At 54.7% G+C, this 17,870-nt stretch overlaps 2 protein-coding genes across 20 annotated transcripts in view; both read left to right on the forward strand.

The window, feature by feature from the left end:
- Positions 1 to 11,459, forward strand: part of Slc27a1 (solute carrier family 27 member 1) — a 21,340-nt gene extending 9,881 nt beyond the window's left edge. For 8 of the 19 annotated variants that reach the window (NM_053580.3, XM_087589276.1, XM_087589265.1 and 5 more), the window contains 10 exon segments: positions 35 to 196; positions 273 to 342; positions 718 to 809; positions 875 to 984; positions 4,171 to 4,380; positions 4,463 to 4,589; positions 4,676 to 4,813; positions 4,884 to 5,048; positions 5,372 to 5,518; positions 6,011 to 7,237. In NM_053580.3, the coding sequence (NP_446032.2) occupies positions 35 to 196; positions 273 to 342; positions 718 to 809; positions 875 to 984; positions 4,171 to 4,380; positions 4,463 to 4,589; positions 4,676 to 4,813; positions 4,884 to 5,048; positions 5,372 to 5,518; positions 6,011 to 6,168 (1,379 nt within the window). In that variant the 3' untranslated portion in view covers positions 6,169 to 7,237. 19 annotated transcript variants of the gene reach the window in all.
- Positions 11,460 to 11,580: 121 nt separating this feature from the next.
- Pgls (6-phosphogluconolactonase) lies at positions 11,581 to 17,099 on the forward strand. Its single transcript, NM_001106066.1, is given in 6 exon segments — positions 11,581 to 11,712; positions 11,826 to 13,403; positions 14,892 to 14,999; positions 15,457 to 15,558; positions 15,890 to 16,030; positions 16,875 to 17,099. Coding segments are annotated over 5 exon segments (876 nt in total). The 5' UTR covers positions 11,581 to 11,712; positions 11,826 to 13,013; the 3' UTR covers positions 17,010 to 17,099.
- The last annotated feature ends 771 nt before the right edge of the window (positions 17,100 to 17,870 follow it).

Genomic DNA, 17,870 nt, shown 5'->3' on the forward strand with positions numbered 1-17,870 from the left:
TCGTGACTGTGACCCTGAGCCTCTGTCACCACAGCGGTGGCGGAGGTGAGTGAGCAGCTGGGGAAGAGCCTGCTCAAGTTCTGCTCTGGAGATCTGGGGCCTGAGAGCGTCCTGCCTGACACGCAGCTTCTGGACCCCATGCTTGCTGAGGCGCCCACCACACCCCTGGCACAGGCCCCAGGCAAGGGCATGGATGGTAAGTGGAGGGGTCCCTGACATTTATCCCCTCTGTCCTTGGCATTCCTGGTGCACAACGTCTGCTTCTTCTGCAGATCGGCTATTTTACATCTATACTTCTGGGACCACCGGACTTCCTAAGGCGGCCATTGTGGTGCACAGCAGGTAAGCAGGGTCCTAGGGCCCTCCCTTCCCCATGGCCTGCCTATGCTGGGACCTGTCCTCCATGGTCTCCCTCCCCTCTGGCTGAGCCCCACCTATCTCCTGCTCTGCCTCCTGCCCTCCCTGACCCGGGCCTTGGCTAGTATCCTGAGGGTTTTATATCCTAGATCCCATGACCATTCTGCTTTGGCTCTACTTTGTTCTCTCTGGCCCCCAGTTCTTCCTCCAGCCAAACACCGTCCTTTAAGCCTTGGAATCTTTCCATGTGCCACACTCTCAGATAGCCTTCCCAAAGGACTCAGGGTCCTCTCCAATCAGAAGACCCTTTCCCAGATGTGTCACCTCTAGATATCCACCAGTGACTTCCTCTCCCTGCAGGTACTACCGCATCGCAGCCTTCGGCCACCATTCCTACAGCATGCGGGCCAACGATGTGCTCTATGACTGCCTACCTCTCTACCACTCAGCAGGTATGTGGGCACCTAGGGGAGTGTACGGAATCTCTCAGCGACCCTCACAGCTACCCTCTCTCTAGGGAACATCATGGGCGTGGGACAGTGTATCATCTACGGGTTAACGGTGGTACTGCGCAAGAAGTTCTCCGCCAGCCGCTTCTGGGACGACTGTGTCAAATATAATTGCACGGTATGCTCCGCCCACTCGCGGGCTCCTCCCATCACACCAGGTGCCCAGCAGTCCCTGAGCTCTGGCTGGATCAGGACACGCCCTCATGGGAGGTCCCTCTCTGTCTAGCTGACCCCAAGCGAATCAGTAACTGCCTTTAGGGCACGCCTCTCCTGCTCTGGCCACGCCCCATTCTGGCTCCACTTTCTGCCACTCCCCTGTTCTACCCAGACCTCGCCTTAAGCTTGCTTCCTCGACTGACTGCTTTGTGTTCCCGACTTCCCAAGCCCCGCCCCTCCTACTCAGCCACGCCCCAACTGACCCGGGTCTCTCCTTGCTTAGCCAATTCCTCCTCCTAGGCTAGGTCCTGCCTCTCCCTTAGGCCCCGCCCTACTCAACCAACCAAGGTGCATCTTCCCAGGCCAAGTCCCATTCTTTGTGCTTAGTCGCCACCCTTCTTGCAAGGCCACACTAACCCAGGCAGGCTGGGTCCCACCTGCACAGGCCAGGTGCTCCCATCCAGGCTGTGTGCCACCAGATCAGGCCAGGCTCTTAACTAGGTGGTCCCATCTAGTTAAGCCCCACTCACTCTGCCTTCCTGCTTGCCAGCCTGCCTGCCCACCTTGATGGTGGGACCTCTGTCTCAGTGAGGAAAGGGGACCAGCCTGTGTCCCTGCAATGCTAAATGCAATGTAAATGCTTTGGAGCCTCCTACAGTATCACCAAGACATTGTACCTGTTTTACAGTCAGGGAAACTGAGGCTGTAATGCAGCTGAGACGGAGGTGCCCTGAATCTCTCCAGGTGCTACCTGCGTGGTGTTGGGGTCCTTCTGAAGGGCCAGAGGCCATGGGTAGGATCAGCTCTGTGGGCAGGGAGAGCCCTAGGTGAGGGGTTAAGCACAGGCAGGGTATTGTGGCTAGAATGCTGGAAGCACAAACAGGCCGAGCTCCTTCACACCAGGCTGCAAGCGCTCTCCCTGACCCTTGGAACGTGGGACCCGCAGAATTGAGCAGAGGTGCAGGGCTGCTGGATGAGAGGAAGGAAGTGCTGTGTGTCCTGGTGTAGAGGAACCAGCAGTTGACTGACAGGCCCAGTGTGTGGCAGGGCTGACCCAGGCCGCACAGCCTCGCATGGCACCCCTGGAGGGCCCTGTACTCTGCCAGCACAGCATCCGTCTTAGGAAAAGTGCTAATTGAAACACTAAAGTCACTTGAGAAAAAGCCAGAGGAGCTGGGTGGTAGCAGGTCGGCACAGAGCCTAGCCCAGCGTGTTCAGGGCCCTGGAACCTACCCCTCACAGCCCCAGCACACGGCTGTGGCTGGGTGACTTCATGTTAAAACTCAAGTGGGAACCCTAGGTTCACCCCAGATGCTGCATGCTCTGCAACCTCTACCTCTGTCTAGTTCCAGAACATTCCGTCCCTACCTGTGGTCCCTACTTCTTACCTCCTCAGCCCTGATGTATGTACTTCATGCTGCCAGTTCACACACACAGGGTCTTTTGGCTCTGGGAAGGCATGCTGGCTTTACTTTTTAATCCTCTCCATATTCTGAAATCCAGCATGTGGCAGTAAGACCAGCCTGTATTACAGGACATGCTGAGCCCAGGATGGCCACTTCTCTGTTCTGCATTTTGTGCATGATGTCAGGCGTATATGCATGTGTACACATACATATATATCTCCTTAGCCCTTGGCTGTCCTGGAACTCACAGAGATCTACCTGCATCTGCCTGCTGAGTGCTGGGAACACAGCCTTGTACCACAGTGGCACACCATTGCTGGATCTGTGTTGTCCACCTGCCTGTGGTGGAGTGTACCCTGGGTCACAGACCCCAATGGCACCCAGGTCCTTTTGTTTAGACCCTTCGCTGTGGGAACAGTGCACTCCTTTCAGTGCCTTCAGCGCCCTTTCTGTCACCTTGTGTGGTAATGAAAATCCCTGTGAGGCAGAGAGGTTCTAGGGTGGGGATGTCAGGGGAGGGACACGGGGATGTGCAGTGAAGAGCGGGGAGGTGGGGTGAGGGGCAGAGCGCTGAAGCCTTTGTTCAACAGGCACCAGAGAACAGAGGCTGCTGGGAAACCTTTCTGGGCTGTGTCTGTACCCTGGTAGATTGGGATTCACTCGGTTTCTTTTTTTTTTTTTTTTAAAGATTTATTCATTTATTATATATAAGTACACTGTAGCTATCTTCAGATACACCAGAAGAGGGCATCGGATCTCTTTACAGATGGTTGTGAGCCACCATGTGGTTGCTGGGAATTGAACTCATGACCTCTGGAAGAGCAGTCGGGTGCTCTTAACCGCTGAGCCATCTCTCCAGCCCTCACTCGGTTTCTAAGACAGGGTCTTACTTGACAGTCAGCATAGCCTGGACCCATGATCCTCCTGCCTCAGTTTCTTGAGTGCTGAATGGCAGTCGTGTGATATAAACTGAGCAGATAAGGCTCGAGGGCAGTCCTGGATTTAGGCAGGGTTTTAGTCAGTTCAGAAGCCAAAACCCAAACCCTAAGTCTACGGTTTCTAAAAGTTGGCTTTTCAGTCACAGGCATGGGAATGCTGCACCATGAAAGGGACACTCCGGCAGGCACAGTCCCTCCCTCCAGGAGGGCATGCTCTCTCTATCCCTCCCTTCCTCCTGTCTCTGTCCCCCTCCCTCCCTCCTCCTTTTTGGAGACAGACTCATGTCCTGGCTGGCCTGGAACTTGCTATGTAGCCAAGACTATGCACCGATTAGGTTCTAGTAGCCTTCCGTTTCATTTGGCTAGCTTTTCTTAGCTCTCCCTTTACAATGGTGGGAAGAGGAGGGTGGCAAAGGAGATGTTAGTGTGGAGACCAACACCTGTGGCTACAGATAGTTGGGAGACTGAGACAAGAGGAACCCTAGATTAGAGACTCAGTACACACCTGTCATCCTGGCATTTGGAGGACCAAGGCAGGGGGATAAGACATTCCTGGACAGCCTAGGCTACATAAGATCACTGTCTCTCAAAAACCATAAAAGGGGCTTAGCATATAGCCCTTGGTTCTGTCCCTAGCACCTTAAAAAGTCCTCAGTGCTGGTTCTCCTTGGTTCAGTACTGCTCTTGTGCTGACTCCTTAAAATAGGTGGTGGCAAGGCTCTTCCATCACTGGTCAGGTCCCACCCATCCCCGAGTCGTGCTCCTCATTGGGCCTTGCCTGAGCCCCGCCCCTGGCCACCGCAGGTAGTGCAGTACATCGGTGAAATATGCCGCTACCTGCTAAGGCAGCCGGTTCGCGATGTAGAGCGGCGGCACCGCGTGCGCCTGGCCGTGGGTAACGGACTGCGGCCAGCCATCTGGGAGGAGTTCACGCAGCGTTTCGGTGTGCGACAGATTGGCGAGTTCTACGGCGCCACCGAATGCAACTGCAGCATTGCCAACATGGACGGCAAGGTTCGCGGCTGTGAGGTGTGGGTCGACACGGCATGAGTGCCTTCAGGCCGCTGTTGTCTCCTCACCGACATGTCCACCCTAGGTCGGCTCCTGCGGCTTCAACAGCCGTATCCTCACGCATGTGTACCCCATCCGTCTGGTCAAGGTCAACGAGGACACGATGGAGCCACTGAGGGACTCCCAAGGCCTCTGCATCCCGTGCCAGCCCGGTGAGCGCGGGCCTTACCTGGTGCCTCGGGGAGCTGGGGTCCCTACAGCTCCCACACCTACTCAGCCTGAGTGTCACCTCCTCCAGGGGAACCTGGCCTTCTCGTGGGCCAGATCAACCAGCAAGACCCTCTGCGGCGCTTCGATGGCTATGTTAGTGACAGCGCCACCAACAAGAAGATTGCCCACAGCGTGTTCCGAAAGGGGGACAGCGCCTACCTTTCAGGTGCGGAGCCGCGTGGCCGGGCTGGCTGTCAGAATGCAAAGCCCGGTCCCATGTGCCCGTCTCCCTGCAGGTGACGTGCTAGTGATGGACGAGCTGGGGTACATGTACTTCCGTGACCGCAGCGGGGATACCTTCCGATGGCGCGGCGAGAACGTATCCACCACGGAGGTGGAAGCCGTGCTGAGCCGCCTGTTGGGCCAGACGGACGTGGCTGTGTATGGAGTGGCTGTGCCAGGCAAGCTGGGGATACGGGGTGGTTGTGGGGTGCAGGAGCCCCGTGGCGTCCATCCAGAAGGGACCTGCAGGTACAGTACCCGCGGGCCATGCACAAGGTGAAAAACTGTGTTGCTGCTGACTGGGTGGGGCACTGGGTTGGGCATCTATTCACATTCCTATTATTGGGCCTCAGTTTGGGGATCCTTTCTCAGGATCAGAGGGCTGGAAACAGAGCCCCTTATAAAATGAATACTACCAGGACTAATGTTATCCCAGTCAGAGAGTAACGACCAGGACTAACTTCAGGTGAGCAGGGCGTTCTCAGCTGAGCCCTCTTTGCAGGAGTGGAGGGGAAAGCCGGCATGGCGGCCATTGCAGACCCCCACAACCAGCTGGACCCTAACTCAATGTACCAGGAATTGCAGAAGGTTCTTGCATCCTATGCCCAGCCCATCTTCCTGCGTCTTCTGCCCCAAGTGGATACAACAGGTACAGTCCCTGCCTGGGAGCCATTTCCTTCTTTACCCTAATTTAGGCTCCCACTCCCCTGTGTAAATGTGGACCCACAGGCACCTGCCCTGGAACTCAGACCCACTTGCCTCTGAGGGCTAGGGTTACAGGCATGAGCACCACAGCAGGGACTGCAGAGCAAGACTGGTTTCCAAGAAAATAACACTATCTAATAGTAACAAAAACCCAGGATACCTCTTTTGGACTTTTGGGTGCAGCTTCGGATACAGTGTGGCTCAGCTCAGAGACAGCAGCATAAAGTAGCTGAGAGAATGGACACTTGGGTGTGCAGATCAAACTTCAATCATAGCACAACAGGGCCACACAGCCAGGCTTGCCTCTGGCCTGGGAACTGGTATTTTCTTCCTGTCTTGGGAACCGAAGAGTGTTTACAGGGAGGTGTCCACTGCTGCAGCAATCTCTGTGCAGAGTTGCTTCAGGGTCCATACCTCTGTCCTTCCTAACTTCCAGGCACCTTCAAGATCCAGAAGACCCGACTACAGCGTGAAGGCTTTGACCCCCGCCAGACCTCAGACCGGCTCTTCTTTCTAGACCTGAAACAGGGACGCTACCTACCCCTGGATGAGAGAGTCCATGCCCGCATCTGCGCAGGCGACTTCTCACTCTGAGCCTGGTGAGTGGGATGGCCCTGGACTTGTGAGACCAGGGAGCCGGACACCCCTGTTCAGGTGTTTCTCCTGCCTGGCCACGTGGCCAGCAGCACCTGTGGGTGCAGGAAACTGGAACCTGAGTGGCCGGGTGTCCCTTTCCTACAACCCACTATGCACACATCTAGCCTCTGCCTTGGTCTTTTTCTCCATCTCTTTCCTCCGTGCCCAGCAGGAGCCCCACAGACACATTGGCTGCTGTGTCCTGCAGTGGGACCGGTGTCTAGGGGTCCATGCTGCAGGCTGTGACCCGCACTGGTGCCCACCTCCCTTCCCCATTGTGCCTTAGGTTCCTCCACTGTTCGCCGGTGAAGCAAGTGGGGACCCACATAGCTGTTGTCCCTGCTGAGGGTTGGTAGCAAATGCACCCTCATGTCAGCTGGGAGACACATGCAGTCTCCCACTGACCCCCAATCAACTGAAGATACTGTTTTGTATTATTGTTTTGAGATAGGGTCTCACTGTGGAGGCCAAGCTGGCCTCAGGCTCACCACTCTACTGCCTCCGGGCACCAGCCTGCAGTTTGATGACATGTATGCACTATTGTTCTAAGGGTCTTCTGAGTCCCTGCTTTCCCCTCATGTCCTAAAACCTTCCAGAACTGACTCTGATCACTTGGATGTAGCTAGTGTTGGCCCTGCCCACGTGTGTCAATTCAGGGGTCCCCAGGCATCATCTCTGGAGGCCCTAACCTTGGCAAAGCTTGGATGTCCTCACATCACAGCAGGAGACCCAGGAAGGTTGCTGTGGTGTTCTCTTGGGCACCCCCTGGCGGCAGCCCTGGACATGCTTCCCTGCTGTGGATAGCCCAAACTGTTGCCTATGACATTTGAGGTCTACCCTTCTGGCTCCCATGGTCCCCATTGAGATCTTTGGTGACTCACCTCAGCCACCAAGCCAGGCCTCTGCCTTCCTTCAGCTCTAAGGGCATGAAGGGTGTGGACAGAGCAGCCACAGGCTGCCCACAGTCACCCACATGCAAGTGTTATTTCCTTGTTTGTTTTAAAAAAATAAACATGCTGAGCCTTGACACCTGGTAGAGCACAGTGTTTCTGTAGGTCACACCTGAGCAGATTGCAGCTGGACACCCACAGGCCATCCTGGTTAGGGTTACTATTGCTGGGATGAAACACCTATCAAAGCAGCTTGAGCAGGAAAGTGTTTGTTTGGTTTACATACTGTGAATCAACATCCACTGAGGAAGCAGGGGCAGAAGCCTGGAGGCAGGAGGTGATGCAGAGGTCATTGAGGGTGCTGCTCACTGGCCTGCTCCCCACGACTGTTCAGCCTTTTAAATGTTTGTTTATTGGTTTTTTTCAAGATAGGGTTTCTCTGGGTAGACTTGGAAGTTTGGGAACTCACATTTTACACAAGGCCGGTCTCAAACTCAGAGATCTGCTTCCCCAGTGCAAGGAATAAAGGCGTGAGCCACCGCTGCATGTTCTCTTAGCTCAGGGATGGCAGCACCCACAGTGGACTGGGACCTCCGTGATCAATCACCAATCAAGACAGATTGCCCACCAGCCAATCTTGGGAGACAACTGTCTCAGTTGAGGGTTGAGGGCTCCTCTTCCTGAATGGCTGTGGCCTGCATCAAGTTGGCATAAGTACTAACCAGTACAAATCTGTCTCCAAAAAAATAAATAGAAAATGGTGGCATTGTACCTTTAGTTTATAAAGATTTATTTATTTATATGAGTACACTGTAGCTGTCTTCAGACACACCAGAAGAGGGCATCAGGTCCCATTACAGATGGTTGTGAGCCACCATGTGGTTGCTGGGATTTGAACTCAGGACCTCTCTGGAGGAGCAGTCAGTGCTCTTAGCTGCTGAGCCACCTCTCCAGCCCCTGGCACATACCTTAATCCCAGTACTAGGGAGGCAGAGGCAGGTGTCTCTCTGAGTTCAAGACAAGCCTGGTCTACAGGATGAGTTCCAGGACAACCAGAGATACAAAGAGAACCCCTGCCTTGGAAAACAAAACAAAAATGCAAAGAAATTAGAGGAGGAAGCTGGCTGGAGAGTAGTTGAGAGCCCTTGGTGCTCCTCTAGGTGCCTCTCAGCACCAGGATGGCAGTGACTCATGACAGCTGGCAGCTCTCCTTCTCCCCTTCGCTGGGATCTGACATGCACAGAGTAAGTGTAAGCATGACACAAACTAAAATCTAAAAAACAAGTTAGAAACTTTTTTCTGAAAGAGGTATCTGTGGTTGGCTCAAGCCACCTTTAAGAGACACCTTGAGGGGTTGGGGATTTAGCTCAGTGGTAGAGCGCTTGCCTAGCAAGCGGAAGGCCCTGGGTTCGGTCCCCAGCTCCGAAAAAAAGAAAAAAGAAAAAAAAAAAAAAAAAAGAGACACCTTGACTGGCGGCTGGGACCTTACAGAAAGCAGGTTTGAGTAGCTCAGTTTTGGGGGTTCTGCATCTCTGAACACTGTAATGGGACTGACTTTCCACCATGTGCATGTTTGTATGTGTCAAAGCGCCAATGAGGTTCAGAGCAAATAGCAGTTCTCTCCAGCCACAGTGTGGCCCTGGGGGTGGGGCTCAGGTGTCAGGCTTGGTGGGAAGCTCCTTTACTGGCTGAGGTGTCTCACAGGCACCATTTCTACCTTCCCAACACATCAGCAAGGCTGTGTGTGTCAAAGCTACATGGATTTGGGGAAAGCCCTTCTGACAGCAACAGGGCTCTGGCCTCCATGCCGGCCTGTACGGAACAGGGGAGCTTCAGGCAGGGGCACTAAGCAGCATTCAGCCCCAGTGTCTGCAGATCCTCCTATTCCTGGGCTGGGCTTTGGTGCCTCAGTGTGGGATGAAGCATCTCCCTGTGGGACCAGCAAGTTCTGAAGGAGGGCCTGGTATGCTGGCGGTGCAGCCATTCCTGGGATCTGCACATTCTCCACTGCACACTTGACAGGACAGTGGAGTGGATCAGGCATGGCTATTAGAAACAGGCCCAAGGGCAGTCTATTGTCACAATGCAGGACGTTGCTTGAACATGTGTTCTAGAGGAAACAGCCACTTCCATCCAGCCAGTAGGATGCTTTTTCAGAATAAAACAAGCAAAATAAAAAGGGAGATCCGGGGGCTGGAGAGATGGCTCAGTGGTTAGGAGCACTGACTGCTCTACCAGAGGTCCTGAGTTCAAATCCCAGCAACCACATGGTGGCTCACAACCACCTGCAATGAGATCCGATGCCTTCTTCTGGTGTCATGAAGACAGTTACAGTGTACTCACATACATAAAATAAATCAACTAATAAATAATTCTTAAAAAAAAAAAAAAAGGGGAGATCCAGGGCTGGAGAGATGGCTCAGCAGTTAAGAGCACTAACTGCTCTTCCAGAGGTCCTGAGTTCAATTCCCAGCAACCACATGGTGGCTCACAACCATCTGTAATGCGATCCAATGCCCTCTTCTGGTGTTTCTGAAAACAGCTACAGTGTGCTCATATAAAATAAAATAAATAAATCTTTAAAAAAAAAAAAAAAAAGAATTTGAAAAAGGGAGGTCCAACTGGACACAGACCCTTGTCAGTCATCAAAGCCTTTTGGAAACTGAGAAATAAGATGCTAAGTCCCAGGTCAACCCAAGCCTGGCAGGAATACCCCACATCAACAGCCAGAACACCCAACGCAAAAAAGGTTTTTCCCATGTTTGAGACAGGGTTTCTCTGTGTAGCTTTGACTTTCCTGAACTCACTATGTAAGTCAGGCTTGCCTCAAGCTCAGATCCACCTGCTTCTGCCTCCTGAGTGCTGGGGGGGGGGGGTGGGCCCTTAAGGGTGTGTGCCACCACTGCCTGGCAACAACCAGCCATTTCTTGAAAGCCTCAATTTTTTTTTTTTTTTTTTGGAGCTGGGGACCGAACCCAGGGCCTTGCGCTTCCTAGGCAAGCGCTTTACCACTGAGCTAAATCCCCAACCCCGAAAGCCTCAATTTTAAATTGGAAGAATGATGAGCCCACAGCTATTCCTGCCCCAGAGTGCTACTCACTCTTCCCTCCCATGAAGAGGGCATCGCTGTGAACCAGTCCACAGGCTAGTCACACTGAAAAGGGCTGGTCTGGGTTTCACTGCCTCCTTTCCTCTCCTTCTCCCCTCTCTCCTTTTATATCTTTCAAGATGAAGCCTTAGGACTCATGCTCACAAGGTAGTACTAGAGTGCTCAATGGTTAAGCCACACTCATAGCCCCTCAACAGGGGACTCTACACAAGGCTCCACCCTGAGCAGGGGAAGGAGCTAGCCCAAGGAAACAACCAGACAGGAACCATGATGCCCAGATGGAGCTAGCCTGAGATGACCACCAGCCTGGTACTGGACATGCTAGGGGTTGCAACCCATGCCCAAAGTGACTCCTGCCCAGGGCCATAATGCATAAGCAAGGAACAACACTTCTGAGAGGACCCTGGGCACCACTAAGACAGGCAAGTAAGTGGTGGAGAAATGGAAGAGGAAGAGAAACAAAAAGGTGGGCACAATGAAGAGAGGTAGAACTGGAGACTGGAGAGTAGTGAGGAACAGCCTGATGTGAGTAGCCGGTGAGGCATCTGAGACCATGGTGGGGTCCTGACTTGTGCTGCCACTGGGATCCATGTCTGGGTCCATGGCCCAGCAGCAGAGGGTCACCAAAGGCTAGGTGGACATCCCTGGTCTGGGCTGCTGCTGGGGGAAATGTTGATGTCTGAAGGCTGTACAGAACTGGCCCCACTCCTCACCTGGGCATCATGGGAAAGCTGGTCCCTCCCATAGACCGAGAGATGCCTTCCTCCCTCTCTCATTCCTCACCACCTATGGCAGGTCAGAGTTGGCCCTGGGTCGAGTGTGGGAGAACTGGCTATGCCCTTACCAGCTGCAGCATTCAGAAGAGTGGACCCTATACCTTGCTTGGGCAGTAGGGTAAACCTGACCCTGGTTTGCTGGGGTTGCTGATGAACTGGCCCCGAGGGCAGGAGAGCAGGAGAGCCAGTGTGCTCACCAGCTTAGATACCTCTCAGGCCCAGACCCAGGGCTTCGAGTTGGCTTACCCCAAAATCTACCCCATAGATGACCTGCTGAAGTGCATGAATGGACCTGCCCTACAGATCCAAAACTACAGGATCTCCACAACATCCAAGAAGAGTCCCAGGGAACTTCCAGTATTAATAGAGTAGCAGAAGTCAGAGGCGGCCTACCAGATCAAGTCATTTTAATGAGCATTTGCAAGTAAAGAAGTGTGTACAACAGGTTATTCTGTGGAACACACTGTAACACACTATAGCTTCCAATGAGATTTTTTTCTATTGGGGGTGGTGTAAGGGTGGTGGGGAGATGAGATGGATTAGGGTGCATGATGTGAATTCATACAGAAACAAAGGTTTTTAAAATGTACTCAAAGGCCTGAATGGGGGCACAAGCCTTTAATCCCAGCATTTGGGAAGCAGAAGCAGGCAGGTCTTTGTTTGAGGCCAGCCTACTCTACAGAGTGACTTCCAGAACAACCAGGGCCACAACAACAACAGTCACTCTTTTTTTTTTTTTTTTTTTTTTTTTTTGGTTCTTTTTTTCGGAGCTGGGGACCGAACCCAGGGCCTTGCGCTTCCTAGGTAAGCGCTCTACCACTGAGCTAAATCCCCAGCCCCTAAACAGTCACTCTTAAACAACAAAGTTCTTGGAGTGTTTCACAGTGTATAACTTGCTACTTGAAGCCACCCATGGGCACTCAAGGCTGTAGGTTTGGGATTAGGGTGCAGCCAATGATCCAGCCTGGACTTAGCATTCAGCAGGCCCTGGATTTAGTCCCAGCACAGTGACCGACTGCATTTTGGAGCTCTCCTGAGTTCGGGAGGGTGACACATTATCAGTCGTCTTTTGGGTGCAATGGCTCAGTGGTTAAGAGTACTCGTTGGGCTTGCTTCCTTCCTTCCTTCCATGCAACGATCTAACTCAGACCCAGGGTCTCCTGGACTCTGCACACACTTGGCACAGAGATACTCATGCGGGAGAAACAGCCATGCTCATTGAAAAAAAATAAATTAAGCAAAAATAAAGGAGTAAATTAAGAGAGAGGAACCAGAGGGGGTTTATTTGGGTCTTCATGGTGGAAGCAGCTGTCTGTCACCTTCTCACTGATCTACTTGGGTCAAGGCTCTTAACAGTCCCAAAGTTTCCGTATGTGGGCCACTGGGAGCCACCTGTTGAAGCACATGAATGGGGGCAGTTTCACACCCAAATGCAGATGTTTTCAACTGTTGGGCAGCAGTTGTCCCGGGGAGTCCTCTTTCTGCTGTGGGCAGCTGTGAGCGGAAGGCAGCGGAGTGTCACTGCATCCGCTTTAGTAACACAAAAAAGGGGTGTCGGGATAGGCGAATGTGGGGAGGGCCGTGCAGGCACAGGGACATCATAAGTATGTGTGTATGACAAGAGTCCCACTGCTTAGCCCAATCTGGCCTCTAACTCGGGCTAGCCGCCTGCCTTTGCCACCTGAGGGCTAGCATGAGTGTAGGTCATCACGCCTGGCTTATTGACCTTATCACACTGCAGCTGGCGCACTCTGTGTGTCCAACCGCACCCCGGAAACCCGCTACACCCTCAAGAGTGCAGGTGCATTCAGGTCACCCCAGCCCTCAAGTCGAGGAAGGACGATCAGGAGCGTGAAGCCAGCCGGAGCTACATGACTCCGTCTTAAAAAACTAAATAAAATGCGAGAAATCGGTCCAGGAAGGCGTCCCCAGTTCAGGGAAGCACTGTGGATTACCCGCCCACCACCCACCCCAAAACCCTGAGGCGCACTGTGGCTTCGCTTCATCTGCGCAACTGCACATGCGCCTATGGCCTTGGCTCAAAGTGCTCGGACCCATGGCAGCTCGGCCGTCGCGCAGGCGCACTGGCGTACTGGCCTCTGCCCGGAGCGCTGTCGCCTCCCCGCCGCCATGGCCGCACCCGCGCCCGGTCTCATCTCGGTCTTCTCCAGCCCACAGGAGCTGGGCGCATCGCTGGCGCAGCTGGTGGCGCAGCGGGCCGCTAGCTGCTTGGAAGGGAACCGTGGCCGCTTCGCTCTTGGCCTGTCAGGCGGCAGCCTGGTCTCCATGCTGGCCCGAGACCTACCCGCCGCCACTGCTCCCGCGGGGCCCGCCAGCTTTGCACGCTGGACGCTCGGCTTCTGTGACGAGCGCCTCGTGCCCTTCGACCACGCCGAAAGCACGTACGGCCTCTACCGGGTGAGCGCTGCGGGGGCGCACACCGTCCGGGCTACGGGGGCCGCCTTGGGCCACGCGAAGTCGGCTCAGCCTTCCGTGGAAACGCAGGCTACGGGGGCCGCCTTGGGCCACGCGGAGTCGGCTCAGCCTGCCGAGGAAACTCCAGGATCTGCTTCTACGCCTACCCGCGGGTTCCGGGACCCACGGGGTGTTGCTGGATGCGCAGTGATGTCCATCCAAGTCCAGCCTTTTGGGCCTCCGTCCCTCGTATCTTCCTGAGGGCCGTACTTCGGCTGTAAGGCTTCGTGGGTCATGGTTGTGCTTTCAGCCTGCCTCTAGTGTCCAGAGTGTGTTGGGCCTCAGTTTCCTTTAACAGGAGCCGTTGGCCATCGCCTCCCAGCAGCCTGGGATATGATGGCCACCAGGCGCCCTATAGGGTACCGAGATCCCTGTTTCACACACAGGGAAACAGGCCTGGACGATTGAGCTCCGAGCACACTTGGATGACTGCCACCACCTCCTAGGGGAACCTGACCCAGTGCCATGCATGGGCTCTGAAGCAGGGGAGGGGCCATTACACTTACTTCAAGGTGGGGAAACAGAAGATTCATGTCTCCTTGGCCCTCATCTAGGGACCTAAAACTGTACCACTTTGAACACGGTGCCTGCCAAAGAACTTCACTGAACAGTGGACTGTGGGTGCTAGCACAAGGCTCAGTTGGTTGGTAGGGTGCTTGCCTAGAATGCATAAGGTCCAGGCTTCATTTCCAGCATCATATAAAAATGGTGGTACACTCCTGTCATCCCAGCAATGAGGAAGTAGAGGCTGGAGGATCAGAAGTTCAAGGTCCTCCTCAGTTGGAGGCCAGCCTGTGCTACATGAGACCATTTTGATGCTGCCCACCCAAGGAAAATAAAGCTAAGATTCCCTAAGTAGGTCCCTCTGAGCCGACACAGTTAAAAGCCAGTTCTTTGAGGGAAGCAGGACTTCACCACCAGGTGGAGTCTGATGACACTTAGATGTTAGAGGTTCACCCACACCCTGAGCAGTAGGTGTCTTGCACCTAGGCTGCCCAGTGGGTTGAGACAGGAGTTGTGTAGAGCAGACTCAGCAGCCAGTTCCCCTTTGCCTCCCTGGCTCACACACCTCCCTAGGCCCCCCGGTCTGGAGCCCTGTGTCCTGCCTCCTCATTCAGGGACCTCAGCAGCCCTATCTGTAGGGCACAGCATCCAGACATCCCAACATTTGCCCCCAGCCGCTCCCTGGCATTGTGGAGCTGGACTTAAAACTCCAAGAGCCAGACATGGGAGACACAGGCAGGGTGTCTCAGAGTAGGTCACAGTCTTCCTGGGGCCCACCTCTGTATAATCAGGTGCCAGCTGTGTGCCAGATGCAACCAGGCTGAGCCCCTGATTGGGGGAGCCCTAGGCACCCCACAGAGTCAGCCAGGCCGTGGAGCAGTGTGACTGAGGAGGGTTCCTCGCTGACTGTTCCTTCCCCTTCCACAGACACACCTGCTCTCAAAGCTGCCCATCCCAGACAGCCAGGTCCTCACCATCGATCCCGCCCTACCTGTGGAGGACGCTGCAGAGGACTATGCCAGGAAACTGAGGCAGGTGGGTCCCAGGACAGGTGGGAAACAACAGAAGACCGTGGCAGAAGTGACTGTCACTCTGAGAGCCCAGCCATGGCTGGGAGACGCGGGCTGGGGCCTCACATCGTAGGGACACTCATCTGCAGACCCGAGGTTCTTGTCCACTAAAATGGGGAACAGGCTCCAGACTGGGTCAGTCTGGTGTGTCAACGCATCTCATCTGTGACCCCAGCACTTGGGAGACTAAGGCAGGAGGCTTGTCGAGAGTTCAGGCCAGCTTGGGCTGGAAGATGGTGCTTATGCTTGAGAAGCCCTACAGACCTCACACTGTGTTGAAGCTTCAATGTGCAGGGAATGTCCTGAGCAGGCCTTGCCCAAGGACACTGTCATTGGAAGGTGGTCGAAGCTGAGCTAGGAACCTGGTTTCAGCTTCTGTGTGTGTTCCCTCTGAGCTGACCCACCCACCGTCCTCCTGTCAGGCCTTCCAAGGAGACACTGTCCCTGTGTTTGACCTGCTGATCCTGGGAGTGGGCCCTGACGGCCACACCTGTTCGCTCTTCCCTGGGCATCCCCTCCTCCAGGTGAGCACGGGGGCCCCCTCCTGGGCCTGGTCTGCCCAGGCCTGTGTCTATCTTCTGGGTATCTGAACATCTCTGCCCCTCAGCCTTGCCCTACAGAGCGTCCGCTCCCGTGGTCATGGTGGTGCATGCTTGTCATCCCAGTAGTTGCTGTGAGGTTGGTTGAGGGCTGCCTGGACACTAAAAGTCAGGCCTTGTCTCAGAAACCCAAAAGGCCAACAGGAAAACTGTTGGCCTTGTAAACTTGGGGCCTGGTGGGGGCTGGTTCCATCCCAGTGCCACAAACACAACAGAAGGGTAGAAAGGCCCATACTCACCTGGCTGCCTTCCCCAGGAGCGGGAGAAGATCGTGGCTCCCATCGGTGACTCCCCAAAGCCACCACCGCAGAGGGTGACCCTTACACTCCCTGTGCTGAACGCAGCCCAAAGTGTCATATTCGTGGCCACAGGGGAAGGCAAGGCAGCTGTGCTGAAGGTAAGAGGTGGACAGCAGAGGTCAGCCAGGGGCTTTCATGGAGCCTGGGACAAACATTTCCAGTATGTGAGAAGGGAGTCACTGAGAAGGCACAGCACCCTGGGGTAGAGTCCCTGCACCCCTCCCCCCAGCTCCTTCACAAGCAGGATGCTCGGCTGATGATGTAGCTCCAGGCTCAGTGAGGGACGCTGTATGAAGGGAATAAGGTAAAGGGTGAAAGAGCAGGACACTAGACACATTTAGAGAGGAAGGAAGGAAGGAAGGAAGAAAAAAGGGAAAGAAAGAAAAAAGGCCAGGACTGGAGAGATAACTACCACCGGTGAGTACCTGCTGCCCTTTCAGAGGACCTGAGTTCCATTCTCAACCAGCTGTAGCTCCAGTCCCAGGGGATCCAGCTCCCTCCTCTGGCCTCTGTGGGCACCAGGCATGCTCGTGGTGCACAGAAACACATGTAGGAATAACACTGTACACATTAAATATTAATTAATTAATTAAAAGGGCAGGGATGGGGCAAGATGGCTTAGTGGAGAAAGGTGCGTGCCCCCAAGCATGACAACCTGAGTTCAGTCCCCAGTACCTCCTGTTGTCTCCGTACAACAGGGAGGCAGAAAAGAGGAATCCTTGACTACAGAGCATGTTCAAAGCAGCCCGTGCTAGATGAGGCCCCACTAATAAAAACAAACAAATCCTATTCCACGCCGGGAAGCTTTGGAGCCCACGGTGTGCGAGGTGGAGCGCAGAGCAATATCCTATGGGTACCCTGTCCCCAGACCAAACAGATGCCAAGTGCGAGCCCCAACTGGCTCTGCGCGGCTTCTGAGGCGGTTCCGGGTCTCTCACACAGCGCATCCTGGAGGACCAGGAGAGCGCGCTGCCCGCCGCCATGGTGCAGCCGCGCACGGGCGCCCTCTGCTGGTTCCTGGACGAGGCAGCTGCACGGCTGCTGTCTGTGCCCTTCGAGAAGCATTCCACGTTATAGGGGCCGCACCACGCACGCTGTGGGCACTTCGGGCCGCAGAGACTACGGGAGAGGACTACCTGCAGATTAAACAGCTTTGCTGGAACTCTGGTCCCTGTGGTTTTTTGGTGGCAAAGGGCGGGGCTGGCCGACAGAGCAGAGCGCGCACACACACACAAGTGCGACCTGGACTTCTGGCCCGGCAGTGTGTGCACTGTTCCAAGTCAGGCCACATTCTCTGCTCCAAGGGTCAGACACTTCTGGCCCGGCAGTGTGTGCACTGTTCCAAGTCAGGCCACATTCTCTGCTCCAAGGGTCAGACACCAACTCACCGAGGCACTCGCGGTCCAAAGTGGCTGCTTATGTTCCAGCCATGGTGAAGGGAGTGGACACTAAGAACGAGCCTGGGCTCATCTGGGGCCCAGCCAGCGCCTTCAAGGCCCCGTGAAGATGCCCTGTCTCCTTCAAGCCTGCTCAGAACCTTGAGCATGGTGAGCTACCTTAAGCTGCTCTCGATGGTTCCACAGGGTCACATACCAATGGGAGAAGTGTCTGGGGTGATTCTTGGGACTCCCTTAGACAGCAGCCACCTTGGACCATGAAGTGAATTGGTGCATCACTGCCCAACCTGTTTTCTGGTCCCCTACCTGTTCCAGGGACCTAGTTGGGGAAGCTGGCGGGCTGGGCTGAGGGAGTCTAAGGGGGCATCCCCTCATGAAGGTATCACAAGCCAGGCGTGAGGTGGGAATTGAAACCTCCCTGAGCCTACTTGGCAGGTAGGCCAGAAGGGTGGGGCCAGAACCACAAATGTGAAGTTTCTTCAAATGTCTGGTGCCTGAGGGCTCCTCAGCTGTGACAAAGAGGAAGTGGGATGGGCTGGGA

The sequence above is a fragment of the Rattus norvegicus genome, chromosome 16 (genome assembly GCF_021556685.1).
Source record: "Rattus norvegicus strain SHRSP/BbbUtx chromosome 16, alternate assembly SHRSP_T2T, whole genome shotgun sequence".
NCBI lineage: Eukaryota > Metazoa > Chordata > Mammalia > Rodentia > Muridae > Rattus > Rattus norvegicus.